This window comes from Lolium perenne, chromosome 7 (assembly GCF_019359855.2).
Source record: "Lolium perenne isolate Kyuss_39 chromosome 7, Kyuss_2.0, whole genome shotgun sequence".
Classification (NCBI taxonomy): Eukaryota; Viridiplantae; Streptophyta; class Magnoliopsida; order Poales; family Poaceae; genus Lolium; species Lolium perenne.
The window spans coordinates 230,180,343-230,191,832 of record NC_067250.2 but is presented as its reverse complement, the minus strand read 5'-3'; the positions used below and the strand labels follow the sequence as shown (position 1 = coordinate 230,191,832).

Sequence of the window (11,490 nt, the reverse complement as noted above, 5' to 3'; positions counted from 1 at the left end):
ATGATAAAACTGTATTATGTGACAACAAACACAGAGAAGACATGTCGACCGCCGCCATATTGTGAAGTGAACTCTTAATCACATGGCTATCATTGATTCCTAAAAATTATAAGAAATAGGATTTTCATGCTAGGATTCATTTTCTTAATATCTCCATAGTCCAACAGTAGCATGCATGCAAAATTAAAGAAAAACACCATATAATTTCTTGTAAATTTATTACAACACTAAAGGTAACCCGACTAGTCTAAAGGGCTGAAATTTATGAGCTTCCATGTGTTCTGGTTACTCGGAACTTCCTCTAGTAACCATCCTTTGTATGTGCCATGTGAGCCACCTGGTCTCATGGCAACGATGACAAGCCGATAACTTACACCATTCCTAATTTGATATTCGCCACTTAGCACCTTCTGAAACTTGAGCCCATCATTGCCCCCCATTTTGGTGTGCTCCGTCACCAGCCACTTGCCGAGCCCCTGGATGTATGGGTCGGTAATGTTCTTAATCTTGGACCAATCATCGGGGTTTGCCGTGGCGGGCACTGCAGCGGCATAGATGAGAGTGGTAATGGCGACGAGGAGGAGTGCGGTTCTCATGGTATTTAGGGTTATTATTATTCGACGTTCGAATAATCGATGGCTTTGAAGTTTGAGATCTATGGAGGCAACTATGGTTTGATGAAGGGCGAAGACAATGTGGGGAATATTGAAATATATAAACTACTCGAGAAGGAAAATATAGCAGCAAAAAATTATTGCATATATCCTGGAAATACAATTTTTTCTTTTGTTTGGAAAATATTAATTCAAGGCTTCTAATATGATACTATATTTGTCTACCATTTAATGTAGATGTAATACTGCTCCCATTAGACACCGAAGATAAGCTCAATTTTTTCTTCAAGCAAAATTACTTCTAATTGACCTTTTGTGAAAGTTGGCCCATAATTAATTTATAATTAACCTATTTCAATTGTTATTAATGAATTTCATTTATATGAGGAGGCTATTAGAAGTAAATTTATCATCACGTCAAGTCAATCCTCATTATGAAGGGTTTCCAGAAATAAATTTGACATATAGTAAAAAAATCGATCTTAGGTGACAAAGGATTATCAAAATAATAAAAATTTATAATAGTACACTAGTACTACTGATACTTTTTTCTTACAGAAACCCGCGTTTTCCAGTTGTCATCAAACCCTTCAAATGAGAGGTAACATTTTGGGTTTTACCAAACTGTCTCGTACAACTAGAAAATTCATGGAAGATGATACATTAACTCAATCGAATACTATCCTAACATTGTCCGTTATAAGGATTTTGGAAGATTAATTTTTGATGAAGGAATCAAACTGGTATAAATACTACATACTATCACTAAAAAAAGACGTCGACCAAGCACCTGGGATCTTGCATCCATCGTATGGACCAACACAAAAACTTAACTTGATAGAAAGAACAAGAGCATCAAAGTGTAGAACACGTGTCTTAAAATAAAATACCACCTATTGTCTCTTAGCTTGATGATAAAACTGTATTATGTGACAACAAACACAGAGAAGACATGTCGACCGCCGCCATATTGTGAAGTGAACTCTTAATCACATGGCTATCATTGATTCCTAAAAATTATAAGAAATAGGATTTTCATGCTAGGATTCATTTTCTTAATATCTCCATAGTCCAACAGTAGCATGCATGCAAAATTAAAGAAAAACACCGTATAATTTCTTGTAAATTTATTACAACACTAAAGGTAACCCGACTAGTCTAAAGGGCTGAAATTTATGAGCTTCCATGTGTTCTGGTTACTCGGAACTTCCTCTAGTAACCATCCTTTGTATGTGCCATGTGAGCCACCTGGTCTCATGGCAACGATGACAAGCCGATAACTTACACCATTCCTAATTTGATATTCGCCGCTTAGCACCTTCTGAAACTTGAGCCCATCATTGCCCCCCATTTTGGTGTGCTCCATCACCAGCCACTTGCCGAGCCCCTGGATGTATGGGTCGGTGATGTTCTTTATCTTGGACCAATCATCGGGGTTTGCCGTGGCGGGCACTGCAGCGGCATAGATGAGAGTGGTAATGGCGACGAGGAGGAGTGCGGTTCTCATGGTATTTAGGGTTATTATTATTCGACGTTGGAATAATCGATGGCTTTGAAGTTTGAGATCTATGGAGGCAACTATGGTTTGATGAAGGACGAAGACAATGTGGGGAATATTGAAATATATAAACTACTCGAGAAGGAAAATATAGCAGCAAAAAATTATTGCATATATCCTGGAAATACAATTTTTTTCTTTTGTTTGGAAAATATTAATTCAAGGCTTCTAATATGATACTATATTTGTCTACCATTTAATGTAGATGTAATACTGCTCCCATTAGACACCGAAGATAAGCTCAATTTTTTCTTCAAGCAAAATTACTTCTAATTGACCTTTTGTGAAAGTTGGCCCATAATTAATTTATAATTAACCTATTTCAATTGTTATTAATGAATTTCATTTATATGAGGAGGCTATTAGAAGTAAATTTATCATCACGTCAAGTCAATCCTCATTATGAAGGGTTTCCAGAAATAAATTTGACATATAGTAAAAAAATCGATCTTAGGTGACAAAGGATTATCAAAATAATAAAAATTTATAATAGTACACTAGTACTACTGATACTTTTTTCTTACAGAAACCCGCGTTTTCCAGTTGTCATCAAACCCTTCAAATGAGAGGTAACATTTTGGGTTTTACCAAACTGTCTCGTACAACTAGAAAATTCATGGAAGATGATACATTAACTCAATCGATTACTATCCTAACATTGTCCGTTATAAGGATTTTGGAAGACTAATTTTTGATGAAGGAATCAAACTGGTATAAATACTACATACTATCACTAAAAAAAGACGTCGACCAAGCACCTGGGATCTTGCATCCATCGTATGGACCAACACAAAAACTTAACTTGATAGAAAGAACAAGAGCATCAAAGTGTAGAACACGTGTCTTAAAATAAAATACCACCTATTGTCTCTTAGCTTGATGATAAAACTGTATTATGTGACAACAAACACAGAGAAGACATGTCGACCGCCGCCATATTGTGAAGTGAACTCTTAATCACATGGCTATCATTGATTCCTAAAAATTATAAGAAATAGGATTTGCATGCGAGGATTCATTTTCTTAATATCTCCATAGTCCAACAGTAGCATGCATGCAAAATTAAAGAAAAACACCGTATAATTTCTTGTAAATTTATTACAACACTAAAGGTAACCCGACTAGTCTAAAGGGCTGAAATTTATGAGCTTCCATGTGTTCTGGTTACTCGGAACTTCCTCTAGTAACCATCCTTTGTATGTGCCATGTGAGCCACCTGGTCTCATGGCAACGATGACAAGCCGATAACTTACACCATTCCTAATTTGATATTCGCCGCTTAGCACCTTCTGAAACTTGAGCCCATCATTGCCCCCCATTTTGGTGTGCTCCGTCACCAGCCACTTGCTGAGCCCCTGGATGTATGGGTCGGTGATGTTCTTAATCTTGGACCAATCATCGGGGTTTGCCGTGGTGGGCACTGCAGCGGCATAGATGAGAGTGGTAATGGCGACGAGGAGGAGTGCGGTTCTCATGGTATTTAGGGTTATTATTATTCGACGTTGGAATAATCGATGGCTTTGAAGTTTGAGATCTATGGAGGCAACTATGGTTTGATGAAGGACGAAGACAATGTGGGGAATATTGAAATATATAAACTACTCGAGAAGGAAAATATAGCAGCAAAAAATTATTGCATATATCCTGGAAATACAATTTTTTCTTTTGTTTGGAAAATATTAATTCAAGGCTTCTAATATGATACTATATTTGTCTACCATTTAATGTAGATGTAATACTGCTCCCATTAGACACCGAAGATAAGCTCAATTTTTTCTTCAAGCAAAATTACTTCTAATTGACCTTTTGTGAAAGTTGGCCCATAATTAATTTATAATTAACCTATTTCAATTGTTATTAATGAATTTCATTTATATGAGGAGGCTATTAGAAGTAAATTTATCATCACGTCAAGTCAATCCTCATTATGAAGGGTTTCCAGAAATAAATTTGACATATAGTAAAAAAATCGATCTTAGGTGACAAAGGATTATCAAAATAATAAAAATTTATAATAGTACACTAGTACTACTGATACTTTTTTCTTACAGAAACCCGCGTTTTCCAGTTGTCATCAAACCCTTCAAATGAGAGGTAACATTTTGGGTTTTACCAAACTGTCTCGTACAACTAGAAAATTCATGGAAGATGATACATTAACTCAATCGACTACTATCCTAACATTGTCCGTTATAAGGATTTTGGAAGACTAATTTTTCATGAAGGAATCAAACTGGTATAAATACTACATACTATCACTAAAAAAAGACGTCGACCAAGCACCTGGGATCTTGCATCCATCGTATGGACCAACACAAAAACTTAACTTGATAGAAAGAACAAGAGCATCAAAGTGTAGAACACGTGTCTTAAAATAAAATACCACCTATTGTCTCTTAGCTTGATGATAAAACTGTATTATGTGACAACAAACACAGAGAAGACATGTCGACCGCCGCCATATTGTGAAGTGAACTCTTAATCACATGGCTATCATTGATTCCTAAAAATTATAAGAAATAGGATTTGCATGCGAGGATTCATTTTCTTAATATCTCCATAGTCCAACAGTAGCATGCATGCAAAATTAAAGAAAAACACCGTATAATTTCTTGTAAATTTATTACAACACTAAAGGTAACCCGACTAGTCTAAAGGGCTGAAATTTATGAGCTTCCATGTGTTCTGGTTACTCGGAACTTCCTCTAGTAACCATCCTTTGTATGTGCCATGTGAGCCACCTGGTCTCATGGCAACGATGACAAGCCGATAACTTACACCATTCCTAAATTGATATTCGCCGCTTAGCACCTTCTGAAACTTGAGCCCATCATTGCCCCCCATTTTGGTGTGCTCCGTCACCAGCCACTTGCCGAGCCCCTGGATGTATGGGTCGGTGATGTTCTTAATCTTGGACCAATCATCGGGGTTTGCCGTGGCGGGCACTGCAGCGGCATAGATGAGAGTGGTAATGGCGACGAGGAGGAGTGCGGTTCTCATGGTATTTAGGGTTATTATTATTCGACGTTGGAATAATTGATGGCTTTGAAGTTTGAGATCTATGGAGGCAACTATGGTTTGATGAAGGACGAAGACAATGTGGGGAATATTGAAATATATAAACTACTCGAGAAGGAAAATATAGCAGCAAAAAATTATTGCATATATCCTGGAAATACAATTTTTTCTTTTGTTTGGAAAATTTTAATTCAAGGCTTCTAATATGATACTATATTTATCTACCATTTAATGTAGATGTAATACTGCTCCCATTAGACACCGAAGATAAGCTCAATTTTTTCTTCAAGCAAAATTACATCTAATTGACCTTTTGTGAAAGTTGGCCCATAATTAATTTATAATTAACCTATTTCAATTGTTATTAATGAATTTCATTTATATGAGGAGGCTATTAGAAGTAAATTTATCATCACGTCAAGTCAATCCTCATTATGAAGGGTTTCCAGAAATAAATTTGACATATAGTAAAAAATCGATCTTAGGTGACAAAGGATTATCAAAATAATAAAAATTTATAATAGTACACTAGTACTACTGTTACTTTTTTCTTACAGAAACCCGCGTTTTCCAGTTGTCATCAAACCCTTCAAATGAGAGGTAACATTTTGGGTTTTACCAAACTGTCTCGTACAACTAGAAAATTCATGGAAGATGATACATTAACTCAATCGACTACTATCCTAACATTGTCCGTTATAAGGATTTTGGAAGACTAATTTTTGATGAAGGAATCAAACTGGTATAAATACTACATACTATCACTAAAAAAAGACGTCGACCAAGCACCTGGGATCTTGCATCCATCGTATGGACCAACACAAAAACTTAACTTGATAGAAAGAACAAGAGCATCAAAGTGTAGAACACGTGTCTTAAAATAAAATACCACCTATTGTCTCTTAGCTTGATGATAAAATTGTATTATGTGACAACAAACACAGAGAAGACATGTCGACCGCCACCATATTGTGAAGTGAACTCTTAATCACATGGCTATCATTGATTCCTAACAATTAGAAGAAATAGGATTTGCATGCGAGGATTCATTTTCTTAATATCTCCATAGTCGAAGAGAAGCATGCATGCAAAATTAAAGAGAAACACCGTATAATTTCTTGTAAATTTATTACAAAACTAAAGGTAACCCGACTAGTCTAAAGGGATGAAATTTATGAGCTTCCATGTGTTCTGGTTACTCGGGACTTCCTCTAGTAACCATCCTTTGTATGTGCCATGTGAGCCACCTGGTCTCATGGCAACGATGACAAGCCGATAACTTACACCATTCCTAATTTGATATTCGCCGCTTAGCACCTTCTGAAACTTGAGCCCATCATTGCCCCCCATTTTGGTGTGCTCCGTCACCAGCCACTTGCCGAGCCCCTGGATGTATGGGTCGGTGATGTTCTTAATCTTGGACCAATCATCGGGGTTTGCCGTGGCGGGCACTGCAGCGGCATGAATGAGAGTGGTAATGGCGACGAGGAGGAGTGCGGTTCTCATGGTATTTAGGGTTATTATTATTCGACGTTGGAATAATCGATGGCTTTGAAGTTTGAGATCTATGGAGGCAACTATGGTTTGATGAAGGGCGAAGACAATGTGGGGAATATTGAAATATATAAACTACTCGAGAAGGAAAATATAGCATCAAAAAATTATTGCATATATCCTGGAAAAAAAAATCTTTTGTTTGGAAAATATTAATTCAAGGCTTCTAATATGATACTATATTTGTCTACCATTTAATGTAGATGTAATACTGCTCCCATTAGACACCGAAGTTAAGCTCAAATTTTTCGTCAAGCAAAATTACTTCTAATTGACCTTTTGTGAAAGTTGGCCCATAGTTAATTTATAATTAACCTATTTCAACTGTTATTATTGAATTTCATTTATATGAGGAGGCTATTAGAAGTAAATTTATCATCACGTCAAGTCAATCCTCATTATGAAGGGTTTCCAGAAATAAATTTGACATATAGAAAAAAAAATCGATCTTAGGTGACAAAGGATTATCAAAATAATAAAAATTTTAATAGCACACTAGTACTACTGATAATTTTTTCTTACAGAAACCCGCATTTTCCAGCTGTCATCAAACCCTTCAAATGAGAGGTAACATTTTGGGTTTTACCAAAATGTCTCGTACCACTAGCAAATTCATGGAAGATGATACATTAACTCAATCGACTACTATCCTAACATTGTCCGTTATAAGGATTTTGGAAAACTAATTTTTGATGAAGGAATCAAACTGGTATAAATACTATACATACTATCACTAAAAAAAGACGTCGACCAAGCGGATCTTGCATCCATCATATGGACCAACACAAAAACTTAACTTGATAGAAAGAACAAGAGCATCAAAGTGTAGAACATGTGTCCTAAAATAAAATACCACCTATTGTCTCTTAGTTTGATGATAAAACTGTATTATGTGACAACAAACACAGAGAAGACATGTCGTCCGCCACCATATTGTGAAGTGAACTCTTAATCACATGGCTATCATTGATTCCTAAAAATTATAAGAAATAGGATTTTCATGCTAGGATTGATTTTCTTAATATCTCTATAGTCCAACAGTAGCATGCATGCAAAATTGAAGAAAAACACCATATAATTTCTTGTAAATTTATTACAACACTAAAGGTAACCCGACTAGTCTAAAGGGCTGAAATTTATGAGCTTCCATGTGTTCTGGTTACTCGGAACTTCCTCTAGTAACCATCCTTTGTATGTGCCATGTGAGCCACCTGGTCTCATGGCAACGATGACAAGCCGATAACTTACACCATTCCTAATTTGATATTCGCCGCTTAGCACCTTCTGAAACTTGAGCCCATCATTTCCCCCCATTTTGGTGTGCTCCGTCACCAGCCACTTGCCGAGCCCCTGGATGTATGGGTCGGTGATGTTCTTAATCTTGGACCAATCATCGGGGTTTGCCGTGGCGGGCACTGCAGCGGCATAGATGAGAGTCGTAATGGCGACGAGGAGGAGTGCGGTTCTCATGGTATTTAGGGTTATTATTATTCGACGTTGGAATAATCGATGGCTTTGAAGTTTGAGATCTATGGAGGCAACTATGGTTTGATGAAGGGCGAAGACAATGTGGGGAATATTGAAATATATAAACTACTCGAGAAGGAAAATATAGCAGCAAAAAATTATTGCATATATCCTGGAAATACAATTTTTTCTTTTGTTTGGAAAATATTAATTCAAGGCTTCTAATATGATACTATGTTTGTCTACCATTTAATGTAGATGTAATACTGCTCCCATTAGACACCGAAGATAAGCTCAATTTTTTCTTCAAGCAAAATTACTTCTAATTGACCTTTTGTGAAAGTTGGCCCATAATTAATTTATAATTAACCTATTTCAATTGTTATTAATGAATTTCATTTATATGAGGAGGCTATTAGAAGTAAATTTATCATCACGTCAATTCAATCCCTCATTATGAAGGGTTTCCAGAAATAAATTTGACATATAGAAAAAAAAATCTATCTTAGGTGACAAAGGATTATCAAAATAATAAAAATTTATAATAGTACACTAGTACTACTGATACTTTTTTCTTACAGAAACCCGCGTTTTCCAGTTGCCATCAAACCCTTCAAATGAGAGGTAACATTTTGGGTTTTACCATACTGTCTCTTACAACTAGAAAATTCATGGAAGATGATACATTAACTCAATCGACTACTATCCTAACATTGTCCGTTATAAGGATTTTGGAAGACTAATTTTTGATGAAGGAATCAAACTGGTATAAATACTACATACTATCACTAAAAAAAGACATCAACCAAGCACCTGGGATCTTGCATCCATCGTATGGACCAACACAAAAACTTAACTTGATAGAAAGAACAAGAGCATCAAAGTGTAGAACACGTGTCTTAAAATAAAATACCACCTATTGTCTCTTAGCTTGATGATAAAATTGTATTATGTGACAACAAACACAGAGAAGACATGTCGACCGCCACCATATTGTGAAGTGAACTATTAATCACATGGCTATCATTGATTCCTAACGATTAGAAGAAATAGGATTTGCATGCGAGGATTCATTTTCTTAATATCTCCATAGTCCAAGAGAAGCATGCATGCAAAATTAAAGAGAAACACCATATAATTTCTTGTAAATTTATTACAAAACTAAAGGTAACCTGACTAGTCTAAAGGGCTGAAATTTATGAGCTTCCATGTGTTCTGGTTACTCGGGACTTCCTCTAGTAACCATCCTTTGTATGTGCCATGTGAGCCACCTGGTCTCATGGCAACGATGACAAGCCGATAACTTACACCATTCCTAATTTGATATTCGCCGCTTAGCACCTTCTGAAACTTGAGCCCATCATTGCCCCCCATTTTGGTGTGCTCCATCACCAGCCACTTGCCGAGCCCTTGGATGTATGGGTCAGTGAAGTTCTTAATCTTGGACCAATCATCGGGGTTTGCCGTGGCGGGCACTGCAGCGGCATGAATGAGAGTGGTAATGGCGACGAGGAGGAGTGCGGTTCTCATGGTATTTAGGGTTATTATTATTCGACGTTGGAATAATCGATGGCTTTGAAGTTTGAGATCTATGGAGGCAACTATGGTTTGATGAAGGGCGAAGACAATGTGGGGAATATTGAAATATATAAACTACTCGAGAAGGAAAATATAGCATCAAAAAATTATTGCATATATCCTGGAAAAAAAAAATTCTTTTGTTTGGAAAATATTAATTCAAGGCTTCTAATATGATACTATATTTGTCTACCATTTAATGTAGATGTAATACTGCTCCCATTAGACACCGAAGATAAGCTCAAATGTTTCGTCAAGCAAAATTACTTCTAATTGACCTTTTGTGAAAGTTGGCCCATAATTAATTTATAATTAACCTATTTCAACTGTTATTATTGAATTTCATTTATATGAGGAGGCTATTAGAAGTAAATTTATCATCACGTCAAGTCAATCCTCATTATGAAGGGTTTCCAGAAATAAATTTGACATATAGAAAAAAAAAATCGATCTTAGGTGACAAAGGATTATCAAAATAATAAAATTTTTAATAGCACACTAGTACTACTGATAATTTTTTCTTACAGAAACCCGCATTTTCCAGCTGTCATCAAACCCTTCAAAAGAGAGGTAACATTTTGGGTTTTACCAAAATGTCTCGTACCACTAGCAAATTCATAGAAGATGATACATTAACTCAATCGACTACTATCCTAACATTGTCCGTTATAAGGATTTTGGAAAACTAATTTTTGATGAAGGAATCAAACTGGTATAAATACTATACATACTATCACTAAAAAAAGACGTCGACCAAGCACCTGGGATCTTGCATCCATCATATGGACCAACACAAAAACTAAACTTGATAGAAAGAACAAGAGCATCAAAGTGTAGAACACGTGTCCTAAAATAAAATACCACCTATTGTCTCTTAGCTTGATGATAAAACTGTATTATGTGACAACAAACACAGAGAAGACATGTCGTCTGCCGCCATATTGTGAAGTGAACTCTTAATCACATGGCTATCATTGATTCCTAAAAATTATAAGAAATAGGATTTTCATGCTAGGATTCATTTTCTTAATATCTCTATAGTCCAACAGTAGCATGAATGCAAAATTGAAGAAAAACACCATATAATTTCTTGTAAATTTATTACAACACTGAAGGTAACCCGACTAGTCTAAAGGGCTGAAATTTATGAGCTTCCATGTGTTCTGGTTACTCGGAACTTCCTCTAGTAACCATCCTTTGTATGTGCCATGTGAGCCACCTGGTCTCATGGCAACGATGACAAGCCGATAACTTACACCATTCCTAATTTGATATTCGCCGCTTAGCACCTTCTGAAACTTGAGCCCATCATTGCCCCCCATTTTGGTGTGCTCCGTCACCAGCCACTTGCCGAGCCCCTGGATGTATGGGTCGGTGATGTTCTTAATCTTGGACGAATCATTGGGGTTTGCCGTGGCGGGCACTACAGCGGCATAGATGAGAGTGGTAATGGCGACGAGGAGGAGTGCGGTTCTAATGGTATTTAGGGTTATTATTATTCGACGTTGGAATAATCGATGGCTTTGAAGTTTGAGATCTATGGAGGCAACTATGGTTTGATGAAGGGCGAAGACAATGTGGGGAATATTGAAATATATAAACTACTCGAGAAGGAAAATATAGCAGCAAAAAATTATTGCATATATCCTGGAAATACAATTTTTTCTTTTGTTTGGAAAATATTAATTCAAGGCTTCTAAT

General features: G+C 36.4%; 2 protein-coding genes across 2 annotated transcripts; both read right to left on the bottom strand.

The window, feature by feature from the left end:
* Window positions 1-242: 242 nt before the first annotated feature.
* On the bottom strand, window positions 243-596 carry LOC127315468 (cysteine proteinase inhibitor 6-like). The gene has a single exon (XM_051345954.1). The coding sequence runs from the start codon at window positions 594-596 to the stop codon at window positions 243-245; it is 354 nt and encodes a 117-aa protein (XP_051201914.1).
* A 4,222-nt stretch (window positions 597-4,818) lies between these two features.
* On the bottom strand, window positions 4,819-5,172 carry LOC127315467 (cysteine proteinase inhibitor 6-like). Its single transcript, XM_051345953.1, has one exon. The coding sequence runs from the start codon at window positions 5,170-5,172 to the stop codon at window positions 4,819-4,821; it is 354 nt and encodes a 117-aa protein (XP_051201913.1).
* Between the last annotated feature and the right edge of the window lie 6,318 nt (window positions 5,173-11,490).